Source organism: Pelophylax lessonae (genome assembly GCF_965119305.1).
Source record: "Pelophylax lessonae genome assembly, chromosome: 1".
Classification (NCBI taxonomy): domain Eukaryota; kingdom Metazoa; phylum Chordata; class Amphibia; order Anura; family Ranidae; genus Pelophylax; species Pelophylax lessonae.
Genome location: NC_138768.1, coordinates 870,265,464 through 870,287,046, shown reverse-complemented (window position 1 = coordinate 870,287,046; position 21,583 = coordinate 870,265,464). Strand labels below are relative to the sequence as shown.

At 45.6% G+C, this 21,583-nt stretch overlaps 1 protein-coding gene across 1 annotated transcript in view; it reads left to right on the top strand.

The window, feature by feature from the left end:
- Positions 1–21,583, top strand: part of DNAI1 (dynein axonemal intermediate chain 1) — a 259,805-nt gene that overhangs the window by 35,933 nt on the left and 202,289 nt on the right. The window contains exons 5-12 of the mRNA XM_082243034.1: positions 308–388; positions 3,214–3,340; positions 5,967–6,031; positions 8,432–8,551; positions 8,637–8,696; positions 13,181–13,312; positions 13,867–13,951; positions 16,691–16,808. Coding sequence (XP_082099160.1) covers positions 308–388; positions 3,214–3,340; positions 5,967–6,031; positions 8,432–8,551; positions 8,637–8,696; positions 13,181–13,312; positions 13,867–13,951; positions 16,691–16,808 — 788 coding nt within the window. The remainder of the gene's footprint in view (positions 1–307; positions 389–3,213; positions 3,341–5,966; positions 6,032–8,431; positions 8,552–8,636; positions 8,697–13,180; positions 13,313–13,866; positions 13,952–16,690; positions 16,809–21,583) is intronic.

Below are 21,583 nucleotides of genomic sequence, written 5' to 3'. Positions count from 1 at the left end.
GAAATCTTGACATAACCAGACCGCCAGGAGGGTTAAGGGGTAAGCCCTTCATTAGCATATTGTGTTTATCCATGATAAGACTGGATCCAGTGTGGAGATGTTCCATTGCCTTCATACTGTATGTTGGGACATTAAAGACTTATTAGACAGTAGGTAAGTGGTGAGTGATCACAATTTCTGGTAGTTTTGGGTGGTTCTACATTGTGGTCCGAACTTTCACCAACCTCAACCAACCCATATTCTTCCTATAGGGGAGCCGCTGTCTCAGCATTGTTATCATTACTAATTTATTCCATTTGGTTTATAGGAACTTAAGGAGGAATTCACTCGTATCCTGACTGCAAACAACCCTCATGCCCCCCAGAACATTGTGAGGTACAGTTTTAAGGTGAGTACCCAGGAGCACCTACCTCAGATACACTTGGTCATTATGTATGTTAATGCTATTAGTCTGACGCCATTCTATAACACACTGGGCTTGGGTGTTTACCAGGTAGAACCCGACTTAAAGCTCTACTGAACATTCAGATTAAACCAGTGAAATGTATTCCAAGTGCATCAAAACAAAAGCTGCACAAAGTCATACCTGCCAGAGGGACTCTCTGTGTGGAGGTCCGATACCCTCCTACTGAGTCAGAATTGGAACTCTCCATTCAGCATGGGGCATGGGCTTTGCTGATTGAAGAGCTAAAGGTCTGACTCAACAAGGGGACCTTTGCAGAGAAGCCACTGCTTCCACATAGACAGAAGAGGTCTTTCTTGCTTCTGGAACAGACATTAGTGAAGTCAAGATTCCATGTTGCCTATCACTAACAACTGCTATAGCATGTTTCACAATCCCAGACCATCTCCTGTAGCATACTTTCAATACCTGACCATTTCATCTAGCACGTCTGCAGTCTCTGACCATCTCCTGTAGCACGTCTGCAGTCTCTGACCATCTCCTGTAGTATGTCTGCAGTCTCTGACCATCTCCTGTAGTATGTCTGCAGTCTCTGACCATCTCCTGTAGTATGTTTTCAGTCTCTGAACATCTCCTGTAGTATGTCTGCTGTCTCTGAACATCTCCTGTAGCAGGTCTGCAGTCTCTGACCATCTCCTGTAGTAGGTCCGCAGTCTTTGATCATATGCTGTAGTACATCTAGAGTCTCTGACCATTTCCTGTAGAATGTCTGCAGTCTCTGATCATTTCCTGTATTATGTCTGCAGTCTCTGACCATCTCTTGCAGTATGTCTGCAGTCTCTGACCATCTCCTGTAGAATGTCTGCAGTCTCTGACCATTTCCTGTAGTATGTCTGCAGTCTCTGACCATTTCCTGTAGTATGTCTGCAGTCTCTGACCATTTCCTGTAGAATGCCTGCAGTCTCTGACCATTTTCTGTAGTATGTCTGCAGTCTCTGACCATCTTCTGTAGTATGTCTGCAGTCTCTGACCATCTCCTGTATAATGTCTGCAGTCTCTAACCATCTCCTGTAGAATGTCTGCAGTCTCTGACCATCTTCTGTAGTATGTCTGCAGTCTCTGACCATCTTCTGTAGTATGTCTGCAGTCTCTGACCATCTTCTGTAGTATGTCTGCAGTCTCTGACCATCTCCTGTAGTAGGTCTGCAGTCTCTGACCATCTCCTGTAGTAGGTCTGCAGTCTCTGATCATCTCCTGAAGTATGTCAGCAATCTCTGACCATCTCCTGTAGTATGTCTGCTGTCTCTGAACATCTCCTGTAGCAGGTCTGCAGTCTCTGATCATCTCCTTTTAGTACATCTGCAGTCTCTGACCATCTCCTGTAGTAGGTCCGCAGTCTTTGATCATATGCTGTAGTACATCTAGAGTCTCTGACCATTTCCTGTAGAATGTCTGCAGTCTCTGACCATTTCCTGTAGTATGTCTGCAGTCTCTGACCATTTCCTGTAGAATGCCTGCAGTCTCTGACCATTTTCTGTAGTATGTCTGCAGTCTCTGACCATCTTCTGTAGTATGTCTGCAGTCTCTGACCATCTCCTGTATAATGTCTGCAGTCTCTAACCATCTCCTGTAGAATGTCTGCAGTCTCTGACCATCTTCTGTAGTATGTCTGCAGTCTCTGACCATCTTCTGTAGTATGTCTGCAGTCTCTGACCATCTTCTGTAGTATGTCTGCAGTCTCTGACCATCTCCTGTAGTATGTCTGCAGTCTCTGACCATCTCCTGTAGTAGGTCTGCAGTCTCTGATCATCTCCTGAAGTATGTCAGCAATCTCTGACCATCTCCTGTAGTATGTCTGCCGTCTCTGATCATCTCCTGTAGTATGTCTGCAGTCTCTGACCATCTCCTGTAGTATGTCTGCAGTCTCTGACCATCTCCTGTAGTATGTCTGCAGTCTCTGACCATCTCATGTAGTATGTCTGCAGTCTCTGACCATCTCCTGTAGTATGTCTGCAGTCTCTGACCATCTCCTGTAGTATGTCTGCAGTCTCTGACCATCTCCTGTAGTATGTCTGCAGTCTCTCACCATCTCCTGTAGTATGTCTGCAGTCTCTGACCATCTCCTGTAGTATGTCTGCAGTCTCTGACCATCTCCTGTAGTATGTCTGCAGTCTCTGACCATCTCCTGTAGTATGTCTGCAGTCTCTGATCATCTCATGTAGTATGTCTGCAGTCTCTGTCCATCTCCTATAGTATGTCTGCAGTCTCTGACCATCTCCTGTAGTATGTCTGCAGTCTCTGACCATCTCCTGTAGTATGTCTGCAGTCTCTGATCATCTCATGTAGTATGTCTGCAGTCTCTGACCATCTCCTGTAGTATGTCTGCAGTCTCTGACCATCTCCTGTAGTATGTCTGCAGTCTCTGACCATCTCCTGTAGTATGTCTGCAGTCTCTGACCATCTCCTGTAGTATGTCTGCAGTCTCTGACCATCTCCTGTAGTATGTCTGCAGTCTCTGATCATCTCATGTAGTATGTCTGCAGTCTCTGACCATCTCATGTAGTATGTCTGCAGTCTCTGCCCATCTCCTGTAAAATGTCTTTACTTTTCTTTTGCATCACATTCACTCAATATTATGTGTGGTCCTTTGGTGATGTCAGGGGCAGCACTTAAGGCCTCCTATATAAAATAAATGTGACCAGCACTGTCATAGTGGATCTATGGGGGGAATGGAGTAATACATTATGTTGGATTCTGTGTCCCCCCATGTGTGTTCTCTGAGCCATTATAACAGGCGATGTTGTCTACAGGAACGGGCCTACAAACCCATTAGCATCGTGGACCAGCTGGCTGTACACTTCTCCCTGGATGGAAATATGTTACACAAAGACTCGGATGAAGCGCGGCGACAGAGGGCGAAGTTGGGAGTCATTGAAGGTAAGAGGTGACTTTCCGGAGCTAGTTTGGCCAGTTATAAAGTAGTGTTGGGCTACTTTTAGAATCCACGCTTGGCAGCTCTGGTGGGCCATAGGAAGGTTTAACAGGAATAAAATGTGCTGTATTTTGTGATGTGAATGCTATTTTTGCCTGTAAGCCAAGGTAAAGCTCTTTCTTAGTCAGTTAAAGCTGAACTCCAGGCAAACATTTAACCAGTTCCCAACTTCGCTATAGCAGAATGACAGCTACAGCTCGGTGGTACATTGCCGGCAGGGCGTCATATGACGTCCTCCCGTAATCGCACTTACCGCACCTCCGATGCAGCATGCGGGTGGAGCACTCTGTGATCACCATGTCATTAGGACACAGCTGATCACAGATCGGGGTAAAGAGCCAATTACAGCTGCTCTTTACCGTGTGATCAGCTGTGTCCAATAACAGCTGATCACGATGTAAACACAAGCCGGTTATCAGCATTTCCCTCCTCATGCCCACAGTGTGAGTTGGGGACAGCAAGTAACTGGCTTGTGTGAAAGGGACATGTACAGGGTAATCACTAACCTGATTATCAGTGCAGTCCCAACAGTTCCCACTAGTGCTGATCCTTCCCTTAAATGGGGGAATGGTCTGAAGAACGAACAGTTCTACGCATGCTCGGAAACGCGTTACCGCCCCTCCACGCCATCTCGCTCGTGCGGTTCACCCGAGAGGCTTGCGGTCCATCGATGTCAGGTCATCGTTTTCTCTCCAACAATGCCCACTAGTACTGCCTATCATTGGCCATCAGTGCCCACTAGTGCCTCCTATCAGTGGCCATCAGTGCCCACTAGTGCCACATATCAGTTCCCATTAATGCCACATATCAGTGCTGCCTATCAGTGCCCATTAATGCCACATATCAGTGCTGCCTATCAGTGTCCATTAATGCCACATATCAGTGCAGCCTCATCAGTGCCCATTAGTGCAGCCTCATCAGTGCCCACTAGTGCCGCCTATCAGTGGCCATCAGTGCCCACTAGTGCCACCTATCAGTGCCCATTAATGCCACATATCAGTGCTGCCTATCAGTGCCCATTAATGCCACATATCAGTGCTGCCTGTCAGTGCCCATTAATGCCACATATCAGTGCAACCTATCAGTGCCCATTAATGCCACATATCAGTGCAGCGTCATCAGTGCCCATTAGTGCCACCTATCAGTGCCCATTAGTGCCGCCTATTAGTGCCCACTACTGCCGCCTATCAGTGCAGCCTCATCAGAGCCACGTCATCAGTGCCCATCAGTGCAGCCTCATCAGCGCACATCAGTAAAGGAGAAAAATTACCTGTTTGCAAAATTTATAACAAACTATGAAAAACTTTTTTTTTTAAATGTAATTAGAAAAAAAAAAAAAAAAAAAAAACTAGCAGCGATTAAATACCACCAAAAGAAAGCTCTATTTGTGTGGAAAAAATAATAAAAATGTAATTTGGGTCCAGTGTTGCATGATAGTGTGATAGCGCTGAAAGATGAAAATCGGCCTGGGCAGGAAGGGGGTAAAATTGCCCAGTAGGCAAGTGGTTAAATACACAGATGAAATACATATGAGAGCTGTGTCATCTGAGATAGAATTTTTATTTCTGTCTGTCCATTCCTGAGATTTAAACAGCTCCACCACACAGCACAGCCCATGCTAGCACAGTAAAATACTTGATTCAGTAGCACTTACAGGTCTAACCCCCCCTCCAATAGCAGTGGCGCTAATCTCTCTCTCTCTCTCTCACTCCTCACTGAAATCACTGGATGGTGAGAGCTGTGGGAGCCATTGGCTCCTGCAGCTGTCAATCAAACCCAGTAACAAGGAATCGGACCGGAGGGGTGGGGCTGAGCCACACTGTGTGTTTCAGTGGATCGGGATCGAGCCCGCATGTGTGCCACTATTTAAAGTAGCTTCCTATTACGGTGGCACATGGAGAAGAGGAGGAGTCAAGGGCGTGGGGGACTGGAGCAGAGGAGGACCGGAGCTGCTCTTTGCAAAACCATTGCACAGAGCAGGTAAATATAACATGTTTGTTATTTAAAAAAAACCTTACAATTGCTTTAGGTACCACCAAAGTAAAGCTGTATTTCTGGCAAAAAAATTATATAAAACTCATTTGGGTATAGTGCGGGGTAATTGTCAGTAAAACTATCACAGCGGTGATTAATGTCCTGGTAATGAAGGGGTATTACAGGCTGGTACTCAAGTGGTTAATCATTCTCAAAGCCGCTGGTTAATATTACTGAGCTCAGTTTTTATACCAAGCCCCTACAAACCGTTTCTGACCAAAAAGTTGTCCCCATATAAAACCCGTTCAGACATCCCTGATGTAGGCACGTGGGCGCGCAGTTTTGCATACAGTGGTATTGGTTTCCATTATTCCCATTATATACAGTATAAGCTTCCAGAGGGATATTGCAGAGCACAAAGACTACCCCGGTGATGATCACAATCACTTGTGAGATGGATGCCTACCACATGTGTTGGTTACTTTAAATAAATGGTTATTAGAGATGAAATGCCGTCTGTGACAGCGGCGTGGCATGTGAGCGCACAGAGCGCTGCTCCCTTCTGATCTCTCTTCCTTATCTTTATGTGTTCTGCAGAGACTCAGACCAACGACTCCACAGAGCCGGGAGACAAAGATACAGACGGGAAGTCTGACGCTCAGGTACTGTACATACATCCACACTGGGGGGACAAATGCTGTACCAGGGCAGGGGCGTAACTACAGGGGTTGCAGGGGTTGCAATCGCTACCGGGCCCCATGCTCCAGGGGGCCCGGTAGCAAACCAGTGGGTGAACTTCTAGGATCTCAAAGGTCAAACTTGCGACCGGGCCCTGGCATTTCACCACTGTGGGGAGGCCCCAAGATTGCAGGAAGGGGGCCCACTGCAGAACTTGTGAAAGGATCCTGATGCGGGACCATAATAAAAGGCCATGCAATGAGATTAAAGAGCCCCAGGATTAGTGGGAAGCCCCGGGCTTGAAGGGAAGGGCCCCGGCCAGGGGTCTGGGGGGCCCTTCATGGTTTCTTGCATCGGGGCCCTGAAGGTTCTAGTTACGCCTCTGTACCAGGGTATGGGGCCTTCCGGGTTCTGATCCTTCCCTTGAATGGGATTTGGACCTGGTTTTGATCCTTCCCTTAAATGGGGGTAGGACCCAGTGCTGATCCTTCCTTTAAATGGGGGGTGGACCCGGTGCTGATTCATCTCTTGAATGGGGGGTGGATCCAGTGCAGAGCCTTCATTTAAATAGGGGTTAGACCTGGAGCTGATCCTTCTCCTAAATGGGAATGGGACCCAGTGCTGATCCTTTTCTTAAATGGGGGGGTGGACCCAGTGCTGATTATTCCCTTCAATAGGGGTGGACCCAGTGCTGTTACTTACCTTGAATGGGGGTTGGACCCAGTGCTGATCCTTCCTTTGAATGGGGGGGTTTACCCGGTGCTGATCATTCCCTTGACTGGGAGTTGGACCCAGTGCTGATCCTTCCCATTAATGAAGGGTGAACCCGGTGCTGATCCTGTCCTTGAATGGAAAGCGGACTCGTGCTAATCCTTCATTTGCATGGGGGTTGAACCAAGTGCTGATCCTTTCCTTGAACAGGGGGTGGACCCAGTGCTGATCCTTCCCTTAAATGGGGGGTGGACCCAGTGCTGATCCTTCCCTTAAATGGGGGGTGGACCCTGTGCTGATCCTTCTCTTGAATGGGACTGTGGATCCAGTGCTGATCCTTCATTTAAATGGGGGTTAGACCTGGTGCTGATCCTTCTCCTGAATGGGGGTGGGACCCAGTGCTGATCCTTCTCTTAAATGGGGGGTGGACCCAGTGCTGATTATTCCCTTCAATAGGGGTGGACCCAGTACTGTTACTTACCTTGAATGGGGGTTGGACCCTGTGCTGATCCTTCCTTTGAATGGGGGGGTTTACCCGGTGCTGATCCTCCCCTTGAATGGGGGTTAAACCAAGTGCTGATTTTTTTCCTTGAATTGGGGTTGAACCTGGTGCTGATCCTTTCCTTGAATGAGGAGTGGACCCAGTGCTGATCCTTCCCTTAAATGAAGGGTGAATCCGGTGCTGATCCTGTCCTTGAATGGCAAGCGGACCCGGTGCTGATCCTTCCCTTGTTTGGGGGTTGAACCAAGTGCTGATCCTTTCCTTGAACAGGGGGTGGACCCAGTGCTGATCCTTCTCTTGAATGAGGGTTGGACCTGGTGCTGATCCTTTCCTTAAATGAGGGTTGGACCCAATGCTAAACCTTCCCTTAAATGGCCGGTCCTTCCTGTGACTCTGGGCAGCCACACTGTGCACCTTTCACAGTGCTTGCCTCAGGTCTTCATATATTGGGCTCATCTATAAGGAAAAAGATTTCTGATGGCTGTTATGGGTTACAGCTCTCAATTGGTTGTTTTCATTTTAGCTAGAACTAGTTTTATGGTTTTTTTTTATGTGCCTATTGATTTGGCACAGAAGAATATATCAGTGACAATTGTGTGGGACTCAGTTGGTGGTGACCTCAAGCAGATATCATTAGTTATGCCCATGCTATTGCCCAGGTTGCCTATGCTTCTTGCAGAGTTCTCACAAGCCCAACCAGTCACACAGAGGCTATAAAATTGGCTGTACTAGTGTCTGCAGAGAAGGTAATAGCAGATAGAACCCCCATAGACAGTCACTTCTAGGCTTGGGCCCCCCGCTTTGGTCCGGGGCCCGGTACAACTTGAACCCAGAATGAGTGCTGCCTACATATTTTTATTGCTGCTTTCAGAATCCGAAGCCACATACTGATGACCTCACACCACAGTCCCAGCCTGTAGCCACACCCCTCTGACGCATTTCACCCGGATTGGGCGTAGAGGTGGGAGTGGCCAGGATGGGCCATCAGCTCTTACTGTGCGTTGGATGGTGTTACGTTAATGTAACACATTGCATAAAGGTGAAAGTTACTTATAGTAAAAAGAAAATAATAATTTCCCTACGAGAAAAAAGAAACAGATAGCAGCGTGAGGTCAAATTTGGTGGAACTAAGGGGGGTTAATAGGGGGATATGCTGTGATTGTGTCCCCAGGCTGGTGAAGAATGGACAGAAGGTGAGGAAATACCATCCAGGAACAAGAAGGAGAGAAAACTGACCAACCAGTTCAATTACAGCGAGAGAGCGTCCCAGAGCATTAACAACCCCCTGCGGGTGAGTGATGGGAATGGCGGTGGGATCCATAGGATAATGGTGATAGGATGTTCATCTCAAACATCTCTCTGTATTCATGTTCCAGGAGCGAGCTTCTCAGACAGAGCCACCGCCAAGGGCCACCTTCTCCGCCTCTGCAAACCAGGTACCTTTTATTCTTTGTTCCATTAACCACTTGTTTAAAAGTTTAAATCAGTATTTTTGGCTAGAAAATTACTTAGAACCCCCAAACATTATACAGTATCTCACAAAAGTAAGTACACCCCTCACATTTTTGTAAATATTTTATTCTATCTTTTCATGTGACAACACTGAAGAAATGACACTTTGCTACAATGTAAAGTAGTGAGTGTACAGCTTGTATAACAGTGTAAATTTGCTGTCCCCTCAAAATAACTCAACACAGCCATTAATGTCTAAACCGCTGGCAACAAAAGTGAGTACACCCCTAAGTGGAAATGTCCAAATTGGGCCCAAAGTGTCAATATTTTGTGTGTCCACCATTATTTTCCAGCACTGCCTTAACCCTCTTGTGCATGGAGTTCACCAGAGCTTCACAGGTTGTCACTGGAGTCCTCTTCCACTCCTCAATGATGACATCACAGAGCTGGTGGATGTTAGAGACCTTGCACTCCTCCACCTTCCGTTTGAGGATGCCCCACAGATGCTCAATAGGATTTAGGTCTGGAGACATGCTTGGCCAGTCCATCACCTTTACACTCAGCTTCTTTAGCAAAGCAGTGGTCATCTTGGAGGTGTGTTTGGAGGTGTTTTTCGTTGCCGATACCGATACCGATATTTTGGCCATTGCATATCGGTATCGGCCGATATGGGCAGATATTTTCGTACATTTAAAAAAAAAAGATCATTATTTTATTTTTTATTTTTTTTACTTGACAGGTACTCTTGTGGAGAGATCTGGGGGTCTAAAAGACCCTAAACCCTTCCTCTGCACTTAAAAGCATTTAAAACGCCAAGTTTGGCTGTTTTGAATGCTGTCATTTTTTTTAATCTGGCGCCGAATACCCGGAAGTGATGTTATTACATTGCTTCCGGGTTTTTGCATAGAGACCCGATCAGAGCCGGATGCGGATTTGATCGGGTCTTCGGTGGCCGTGCAGGCTGGTTGCCCGGGAGACCCGGGTGAGCTGCGGAAGGCGGCGGGAGGGGGGGACATCCCCTCCCGCTCCTTGTAATGACAGCCGAGTGGCTTTTCAGCCACATCGGTTGTCATTACAAGACAGCTGACCGTCCGCTATGGACGCTGGTACCGGGGTGATGCCTCTAGCTGCAGCCATCACTCCGGTACAGCACTTTCCCGAAATATCGGTAATATTGGGCACCTTGGTGGCTGATTTCGATATATCAGGGAAAGTGCATATCGGCCCTCAATATATCGGCTTTGCCGATTAATCGGTCGATCCCTAGTCTGGGGGCGGGCACAGGGGACCAGCATCTCATTAAATCCTACCCATTATGTCAGTATACATATACCCAAAATTCCTATTCTATATGAAATATGATTCTGACATGTATAGAAAAAAGGAAAATAATCACCATGGGTGTGCTGGCAGCAAGAATGACTTCAATATAGTTGTTGATCTTATTGTACCTTGATAAATCACTGAAGAAAAAAGAGCTTGGTTGAGGCAGATGGACAAATATCCCCCTGGGTGGACGGATTGAGGGAACACAAATGCATTACCCTAGACCAGTGATGGTGAACCTTGGCACCATAGATGTTTTGGAACTACATTTCCCATGATGCTCATGCACTCTGCAGTGTAGTGGAGCATCATGGGAAATATAGTTCCAAAACATCTGGGATTGCCAAGGTTCACCATCACTGCCCTAAACCTTAAAGCGGTGTTCCAGCCTCCCCTCTCCCCCTCCAAAAAAAGTCAGCAGTACACATACACACACTGTACACACACTGTACACACACTGTACACACACTGTACACACACCGTACATATACACTGTACACACACCGTACATATACACTGTACACACACCGTACATATACACTGTACACACACTGTACACACACTGTACACACTGTACACACACCGTACATATACACTGTACACACACCGTACATATACACTGTACACACACCGTACATATACACTGTACACACACTGTACACACACTGTACACACTGTACACACACCGTACATATACACTGTACACACACCGTACATATACACTGTACACACACCGTACATATACACTGTACACACACTGTACACACACTGTACACACTGTACACACACCGTACATATACACTGTACACACACCGTACATATACACTGTACACATACTGTAGCTGCTGACTTTTAATATTAGGACACTTACCTGTCCTGGAGTCCAGCGATGTCGGCACTGCAGCCGACGTTTCCATCGGCTGTCGGGTGCTGCCGCCGCCATTTCCGGTGAGGGAACCTGGCAGTGAAGCCTTGCGGCTTCACGAGTGGGTCCCTAATGCGCATGTGCGAAATGCGCTGCGCTTTCGGATTGGCTCGGCAGCGGGGAAAGGAGGAGGGGGCCAAACCTCCGAGGGACAGCGCCACAGCGCCGTCTTCCAGAAGTGGGGAAGGGTACCTGTTCCCCCCTGCCCCCTGAAAGGTGCCAAATGTGGCACCGGGGGGAAGCAATCGGGTGGAAGTTCCACTTTTGGGTGGAACTCCGCTTTAAGATATGGAACTCATTTGTTTATGAGCCGCTGTTTTCTGCTCTGGCTGATGCATTAAGCAGCTCTTTTTTCTTCAGTGAATTATCAAGGTACAATATGATCAACAACTATAAGAGGTCATTCTTGCTGCCAGGACACTCATGGTGATTACTTTCCTTTTTTCCGTACATGTCAGAATCGTATTTCATATAGAATAGGAATTTTGGGTCTAAGTATACTGACATAATGGCTTTGATTTAACCACTTAAGCCCCGGAAGATTTTACCCCCTTCCTGACCAGGGGGTGTTTTGCGATTCGGCACTGCGTGACTTTAACGGACAATTGCGCGGTCGTGCGACGCTGTACCTAAACAAATTTGACGTCCTTTTTTTCCCACAAACAGAGCTTTCTTTTGGTGGTATTTGATCACCTGTGCGATTTTTTGATCACGCGCTATAAACAAAAAAAGAGCGTCAATTTTGCAAAAATAACAATATTTTCCCATTTTTTTATATGAAATTCCCCCCAAAAAAAAAGTAAAAATCAAAATTTTTTAAAATTTTCGGCCAATTTGTTTTATGCTACCTATGTTTGGTAAAAAAAATCGCAAAAAGCGTATTTTGATTGGTTTGCGCAAAAGTTATCGCGTTTACTAACAAAGGGAAAGATTTTTGTCATTTTTGTTGTTTTTTTTTTTAACGCGTAATGGCGGCGATCTGCGATTTTTTTTTGCGGTACTGCGACATTGGGGCGGACAGATCGGACCCTTGACTGACATTTGTGACACTTTTGGGGTTACCAGTGACATTTCTACAGTAATCAGTGCTATACATATGCACTGTTACTGTAAAAATACACTGGTTGTGAAGGGGTTAACTTTATTTGGAAGGGAGGGGCTGTGTGTATCCCTAGGGGCGTGCTTTCTACTGTGATTGGCTGTGGCTTGAGCTGTAAGGACACTGATCAACGGATCTACATACTAGATCCGTTTGATCAGTGTCTTTACAGCGAGGAGAATGACAGGCAGCTTGTTTACACAAGCTGCCTGACTTTCTCCCTCTCCCCCGCCGATCGCCGAGTGACCGGCGGACATCGGGTCCGCCGGTCACACGCGCGGGGGGTCCGTGACCACGCGGGAGCGGGAGCGCGCCTCCGGGGGCGCGCGCTCGCTCCCTAGACCCTCACAAGCTAGTGACGTAGCCCTACGTCACTTTGCCTGTGAGGGGCTGACTGCCGACGTAGATCGGCGTTAGGCAGTCGGCAAGTGGTTAATGAGATGCTGGTCCCCTGTGTCTGCCCCCAGACGTATGTGAAGTAAGTGCGCCCTTACCGCAACCCATATTAGAAAATGTGATATACATGCTGTTGGTCCAGAAAAACGCAGTTTGTGAAACGCGTTGACCAGCAAAGAACACACACACCTCGATCATTGGTTTGATCTAGCATGGGTGTCTGTACTAGAGTCCCCAAAAGGATACTGTTATCACATTTTTTAAATGACGGTTTGTCTATCTTTTTTATTTTTTGAGAACCTGGTATCCCCCCCCCCTTTTTTTAAATGATGTATAATAAAATTTGATTTTTTTATTTAAAAATCTGTCCCATGTAAGTGCTATTAAAATCCACCACAAGCAGACCTGTCCTGCAAACCGCTTTATATATTTATATATATCTCAGAATATTAAAATGTGGCACGGGTAAAGGTCCCCTTTCTTTTCTATTGGTCACATCTGACCTGGCTGAAAGCAATGCAATGCGTGTGTGAGATTTTATCCTGGCAGTTGTTCACCAGGAGGGGATTGCAGTAAAATGCAGACAGCCATTATTGGTGTATGTAATACAATAATAGAAAAATGGTACAGCAAGGATCATAGGCCTTTATACTGTCTGTCGTGGATGAGTTGGATGAAGGGGCGGCATTGGAGATTGTGTGACATCCTCTGCTCTATTTCAGTGGGAAATTTATGACGCGTATGTAGAAGAGTTACAGAAACAAGAGAAGATGAAAGAGAAGCAGAAAGCACCGGCGAGCAAGAAAGAGGATGAACCCCATTCCAGGAGGAAACTACCCACTGCCGAATCTCAGGTAAGTACCATGCTGTGCCCATTATGAGGGGCACCCACCATCCCTGTGCTGAATTCCTGGGTCTGTACAATTGTTTCGTTATTATGAGGGGTTCCCACCATTCCTGTGCTGAGTTACAGGGTCTGTACACCTGCTGTGCCCATTATGAGGGGTTCCCACCATACCTGTGCCCATTATGAGGGGTTCCCACCATACCTGTGCCCATTATGAGGGGTTCCCACCATCCCTGTGCTGTGTCCCCGGGTCTGTACACCTGCTGTGCCCATTATGAGGGGTTCCCACCATCCCTGTGCCCATTATGAGGGGTTCCCACCATCCCTGTGCCCATTATGAAGGGTTCCCACCATCCCTGTGCCCATTATGAAGGGTTCCCACCATATTTGTGCTGAGTTCCTGGGTCTGTACACCTGCTGTGCTCATTATGAAGGGTTACCACTATCCTTGTGCTGAGCGATATTCTGCCTCATCCTCTTTACAGTTTTGTGCTTGGAATACGTAGGAGGATTCCGTTACATTATAATCACTTATCGTGACTTCTTTTGTTTTTGGTGCAGAGCGATGACATCAGCAAAGTGGTGAAGTCTAGTAAGATCATGGAGAGGATGGTGAACCAGAACACATTTGATGACATCACACAAGGTATTGTTCACATACGTACAGAAATCATTGTTTGTTCCTCTGTGCGGAGTGGGTCTAATGGGAGTGGTTTCATAATTATCTAGCCGCTGTGGCAGCTGCAGAGCTTGAATGAGAAAATCTGCTGGGCCTGCATCCCTTTAGACGTGTTCCTATTGGGAGTATCTCACCAAAATGACATTTTTGTTGCAGAGGATGCATGAAATCTGACTTGTATCTTAAGCCTCGTACACACGCGTCGAAATGTTCGTCCGACGACCGATCTGCCGATTTTCGGCTTTTTAGTATGGTGCTTCCGACAACCGACTCCAACTTTTCGGCCGAAAAAAATCTGGTGTGCAGGCTATAAAATTTTTGTCCTCCGTCAAAACACGTCCGATTTTCGTGCAGTCAGTACAGATTTCGACAGGGAAAAATCTTATGAGCAAGTCTGGGCATGCTCAGAGAAGAAAGAACACAAAGAAAGCAATCCAACACATGACATCACTTCTGAAGTAGAATTCTGTCGTGCGGAAAAATTTGTGTGCAGTCTAGGCACATTCCAACCAACAAAACACAACTCTGGACAAAAGATGGACGATCGGTCGGCGGAAATTCGTTCCGTGCGTACGAGGCTTTAGGCAGAAAATTGGGGAGCAAATCACACAAGCAGCAAATGATTATAACAGAACCGCGACCCACACTCTACTTGTGGACTTCCCTCAGTATACGGCTTCCTCCCAGTCGTGGACATAGATATTAGATTTTCCAGCTGCCCCCATACAAAGCTAGCCAACAACTTAGCTTGTATAAGTTTTGGAACCTTCTCTCTTATTGAACAGTTTTGCACTCAATTTATACACACATGAGCACATCCCCCTCCTGATCAGATTACCACACACAGGTCAGGGGTTGCCTGATTACATTATCATATGCAGATGAAATTTTATACAGAAATATAATTAACATATCTAAAGAACAACCAACACAAACAGTATACTATTTCCACTCAGCAACTAACAGATGACAATGATTCAATCAACCTGAGCCAATTAACTAGCAGACAGCCGTCCTCGAGCTTCTGAAATACACTACACATTACCTCAATACACAAACAATAGGGAGAGCCTGTCTCTGACATTGAAGGACATGGAACAGAAGCCAATGTGATTAGCTCTTTCAATCAACATGTTCAGAATCAATCAGGAATAGTCCTCACTTGAAGCAATCCAAACCATATTCCTAGTGTCCATTAAGTATCTGTCTTTAACTCCCAGTGACGGTGAGTACCGTCACAATGATGTTTCTGGGGGTGTGGTCAGTATACATTCTGTGTACAGAACAGCTCCAGGCGGCCATATTTCATTTTCAGAAAATTACAACAGCTGCAGATTGAAAAGGAAAGGTCAATTACAATATGATTTGTGTCACAATTGTACACGCTATATTGTTTTTTCTTTATTTGCTAATTTTTTTCCCCTTCGAAAGTGGAGTTTTCCTTTAAGACTGAGCGATTGGGAGGAGGTAAAAATGAAACTCATCAACATGTTTTTACCATCCCCCAAGTGTAAACAAGGCCCAAGAAAACTGCTAGAAGCTTAAAGGGTAACTCCACTTTCATGAGGGAAAAAATTCAGCAAATACAGAAAAAACAATCTAGCGTATACAAGTGTGACACAAATCATATTGTAATTGAATGTTATTAACAATGACCTTTCCTTTTCAATCTGCAGCTGTTGTAATTTTCTGAATATGCAATACAATATGGCCGCCTGGAGCTGTTCTGTACACAGAATGTATACTGACCACACCCCCAGAAACATCATTTCCTGCTTGTGTGATTGGCTCACCAATTTTCCCAGAAGTCTGCACTAAGATACAAGTCAGATTTTTGGCATCCCCTGCAACAAAAATATCATTTTTAGTGAGATCTTCCCAATAGGAACACGTCTAAAGGGATGCAGACCCAGCAGCTTTCCTCATTAGAGCCCTGCAGCTGCCACAGCTGATAGATAATTATGAAACCACTCCCATTAGACCCACTTAGCACAGAGGAACAAACAATGATTTCTTCAGAATAACAAAAGGTAGAAATCTGCAACAAAGTTTGTTACAATCCCTGCAATGTACAGAGATCACCCAGAGGGGAATGTTTTTTCTCAACAAAAGCGGAGTTACACTTTAAGGCCCCGTTTCCACTAGTGTGACTTGTCGTGCGTCTTGTCACATGTCAAGTCGCATGACAAGTCAAAACCCATTAATTTCAATTAGGACCATTCTAACTGCTGCAACTCAAGAGGCAGCGACTTCAGAAAAGGTTTTTGCACCACTTTTGGATGACTTCAGTGCGACTTGTCCCTCATAGAAGGAAGTCGCACTGAAGTCCCCAGAAGTAGCCACAAACAAGTCGCACTACAGAGTCGCGCTTGAAATTGCGCGACTTTGTAGGCGCATTAGTGGAAGCGTAGCCTTACTGAGGACTCTGCAAATGCCTTGTGAAAGCTTCATGCACACACTGCTTATATACAGTCTGAAGGCCGTGTGTACAAGGCCCAAAAAAGTGCCACGAAGGGTGAAAATATAATTTTTATATGGAAGAGTTGGGAAATAAACCTGACCTCAGTATACGCTGTATCAGGGGTGTAAGGATGTGCCGTGTGCTCACTAGCTGGCAGGGGAATGCTGGGATTTGTAGTTTTTTGGGGCCGTGCAGAAGCTGCTAAAGCAACATTACTCTAATCACATCATCTCTTGTATCTTCAGACTTCAAGTACTTTGAGGATGTCGCTGATGAATTCAGGGAACAAGAAGGAACTCTTCTGCCGCTATGGAAGTTTCAGTACGATAAAGCCAAACGCCTGGCTGTGACTGCCATCTGCTGGTGAGTACAGGAAGTAGAAGTAATGTGCAGCTGGTACTGCTGAAATATTCTTCTGTACATTGCCATGGATCCCTGAAAAAGAAATGATCAGATCCATTGTGAAAATGGGACTGTTGTGTTTATTTGCATCAACAAAGTTGCCAGTGTTAAATCTTCGGGTGCGGTCAGTTGTTCCAGGAGTTAAGTGACGGCTTAGGATGAGCCCCTAGTTGGCGTCCAGCAACTTCCTTGTTTGGACTTGGGAGCAGCACATCTCATGTTCATCCGGTGTTACTTAACACCAGTGGTCTCCAAACTGCGGCCCTGGGGCTGGATGTGGCCCTTAAGGCATTCAATATAGGGGCAGTACTGCGCTTGAAGGGTAATATAATGCAAATCGGTATATCAAATAAATAAAGGTTTCTAGTTTTAAATCCACAAATTCTGATATTCGGTATTTTAGTACATAAATCAATACTGTTCTTATTAATCTATAATAATAAAATGCAAGTGTCTCTGCGTCCAGTCCCTGTGTCCGTGGGATTGCTTTACTGCGCATGTGCCCCATGGACAGCCGTTGGGACGCAGAGCCTTTGCCCCACCCTACTTCAGTCTGTTAGGACGGGACTTCCCAAACAGTGGGTCGCGAGCCGCATCTGAGTGGGTTGCCGGCAGTCACTGCTGCCAGCCCATAACAACTGCCTTTTTACATTACGGTGATGAAATCTGTCATGAACAATAAAAGCCATTTAAATGTTGTATTCAATGTACTTCATAATGCACATATATATTAACCAGTTCCCGCCCGCCCTATAGCCGAAAGACGGCTACAGCGCGGGCTCTAATTTCCGGGAGGCCGTCTTTAAACGGCCTCCCAGTAACAGGCTCCCCGCGCGCTCCCACGCGCGCACAACGGGGAAAATCTGTGTCGGCCGTGTCCCTTGGACACAGCCAATCACAGATCGGCGGCCATTTGCCACGCGATCGAAACATCCAATGAGAGATGATCTCAAATGTAAACATATGAGATCATCTCTCATTGCCAGCTCTCCTTCCTCGCACAGTTAACCACACTATTAAAAGGGGACTCTGACCACACTATTAAAGGGGACTCTGACCACATTATTAAAGGGGACTCTAACCACACTATTAAAGGGGACTCTGACCACACTATTAAAGGGGACTCTAACCACACTATTAAAGGGGACTCTGACCACACTATTAAAGGGGACTCTGACCACACTATTAAAGGGGACTCTGACCACACTATTAAAGGGGACTCTAACCACATTATTAAAGGGGACTCTGACCACATATGTTCTAGCGCCCGTTAATTTAACGGGCTTAATGTCTAGTAAATAAATAAATATTGTTCTTATTAAAGAGGGGAAAGTGCTAGTGTGCAATGTTCAATTAATCAATCATAACTATAAAAATAAATCGGTAAATAATTCAATAATTAAAGATAATGATGACAATCAGTTCATAAAATAAATTGCTATATGTGCAAAGTAAATTGATTTTGTGCAGATTAATTAATAACCAATAAATTTAAAGTGCTTCATGTGTAAACCAAATGGTGGATTTGTGCAAATATCCAATTCTTTATAAAGTGCAAAAGCATATATTAGTGCAACAGAACAATTAATATTCTCCAGTGTAGACTTTATGGATTTATGGTATTTCAAAATATTCAATAAAATAAAAAGTGCTATAGTGTCCGATTTATAAGTGATCATTTCCCAATATTTCCTTCTTTATATCAATATCAAAAGGGTTTTATGGAACACAGCAACAAAAAACATACACACCTTCCAATGTACAGCCATGGCAAAAGCCTAAAACAAGCATAACGGGGTGTAATCAGTCCAGCCCCCCCAGCTGCCGTCAGATTGTCCCAAGTCCATGGTCTTCCGTCTTTATATTCAATCGTCTTTATTTTTAAACACCTCCTCCACCTCAGGTAACCGTGAACAGGGGTGCTCTTCAGTGATGGCACTTCTAGGTGCACTAACCGCTCACCTCAGTTTTGTAAAAAATACGCCTGTGGTATTAATGCCAGGGTAAGTATATCTCCTCCACTCCTGTATCAGCGTATCACAGCTCTAGGTTCTCAGGGGGGGCTGTGGATTCTCCTTAAAAGGGGGTACTCCTTCCTCTGCCTCGTATGTGGTCCTTATAGCTCAGTAAAATAAGGGGGCCATCATAGTGTAGTAGAGTATAAAATGTATTTTCCAAAAAAACGTAGTAACTTACATTAAAAACATTTCCAAACTGCACACTCGCAAGCCGCGGGACCTGGTTACTGTGTCCTGTAACGTCACTTCTGTTTTTTTTCCTCGGTATACACCCTACGCATTACGTCACGATACCACGTGACTTCTTCAGGGGATGAATAGGGATACTTGCAACATCAGGGGTACAATTCATTATTCCTATGATAGCACACCTTGAAACCTTGGGGCATTGTTCCTGCCACCGACACCAACTAAGGGGCATAATTCCCACCACTAACACCAACAATGGGGAATAATTCCCACCACTAACACCAACTAAGGGGCATAATTCCCACCACTAAAACCAACAATGGGGCATAATTCCCACCACTAACACCAACAATGGGACATAATTCCCACCACTAACACCAACTAAGGGGCATAATTCCCACCACTAAAACCAACAATGGGGCATAATTCCTTCCACTGACACCAACGATGGGGCATAATTCCCATCACTGACACCAATAATGGGGCATAATTCCTACCACTGACACCTACGATTGGGCATGATTCCTTCCACTGACAACAAAAAAGGGGGTGCAATTCCTCCCACTGACACCAACTATTTCTCCCCCTAATACCAAAAATCGGGGATTGTTTTCTCCCACTGAACAAAGTTCGGCCCCCCTAAAGTCTGAAGGACAGTAAACTGGCCCTTTCTTTCGAAAGTTTGGAGGCCCCTGATCTAAACTATCTGAATAGAGATACATTGCTGGGATTGAAGATGCCGGTGTCCCATACCTGAAACCTTGGAGCATCTCCCTGGGGTCTGCATCCTTCCCCCTATCTCATCTCATATTTACTATTTCCTTCCAGCAAGTCAAGCTCTGGGTGCACTTTTACATGTTTACCAGGATAATTTCAAAGTTAAACTCCAGGCAAATCTAAAACTCACAACCTAATACAGCCCTGCATTCATTCATTGCCTGGTCATTAAGGGGGGAAAACCTTCCAGTGCAGAAGTGGTTAAAAGCCCCCATATAAAAAACACCTACAAAACGTAAAATCAAAAGCGCTTGTAATCACATTTACATTCATCGGCTCACCACTCCGCTCAGATCTCAGTGGCTGTGTGACATCACGGGCTCGGCCCCTCCCTCCTATATGCGTGTCGCCCACTTATTGGCCTTCTTCAGTAGGTCATCCAAGTACAACCCCTCCCACTCTTAGCATGCCTTACTTTCCAAAATGGGGAACATCTATTGACCTTTTTGGACACGTTGATTCCAGGGGCTGCGAGTTCCTTCCTCTGTCCCTGCTTGTTTGCTACCCTGTGCCCATTAGCAGACCTCCATGCTGCTGTTGCAGGTCTTTCAGCGCAAGGACTTCTCTCTATTGTTCCAACGGTGGAAAGGTTTCCGAGTTTTTACTGCAACCTTTTCACTGTTCCAAAAACCAAAAAGTGGCATCCATTTACTTCCTGGATATGAATGCCTTTAATGTCTTTATTCAAGTTACAGCGAGGGAAAAAAGTATTTGATTCCCTGCTGCTTTTGTACGTTTGCGCACTGATAAAGAAATGATCGGTCTAATTTAACAGTGAGAAACAGAATAACAACAAAAATATCCAGAAAAACGCATTTAAAAAAAGTTATAAATTGATTTGGATTTTAATGAGTGAAATAAGCATTTGGCCCCTTCGCAAAACATGACTTAGTAGTTGGTGGAGAAACCCTTGTTGACAATCACAGAGGTCAGACGTTTCTTGTAGTTGGCCACCAGGTTTGCACACATCTCAGGAGGGATTTTGTCCCACTTCTCTTTGCAGATCCTCTCCAAGTCATTAGGTTTCGAGGCTGATGTTTGGTAACTCGAACCTTAAGCTCCCTCCACATATTTTTTATGGGATTAGGGTCTGGAGACTGGCTAGGCCTCTCCATGACATTAATGTGCTTCTTCTTGAGCCACTTCTTTGTTGCGTTGGTTGTGTGTTTTAGATCATTGTCATGCTGGAACACCCATCCACAATTCATTTTCCATGTCCTGGCTGAGGGAAGGAGGTTCTCACCCAAGATTTGACGGTAGATGGCCCCGTCCATTGTCCCTTTGATGTGATGAAGTTGTCCTGTCCCCTTAGCGGAAAAACACCCCCAAAGCATAATGTTTCCACCCCTGTGTTTGACGTTGGGGGTAGTATTCATGGGGTGATAGGCAGCATTCCTCCTCCTCCACACACTGGGAGTTGAATTGGTGCCAAAGAACTTGAGTTTGATCTCATCTGACAACAACACTTTCACAAAGTTCTCCTCTGAATCATTCAGATGTTCATTAGAAAACTTCAGACAGTCCTGTACATGTGATTTCTTGAGCAGGGGGACCTTGCGGGCACTGCAGGATTTCAGTCCTTCACGGCGTAGTTTGTTACCAATTGTTTTCTTGGTGACTATGGTCCCAGCTGCCTTGAGATCATTGATAAGATTCTCCCGTGTAGTTCTGGGCTGATTCCTCACCGTTCTCATGATCATTGAAACTCCACGAGGTGAGATCTTCCATGGAGCCCCAGACCGAGAGAGACTG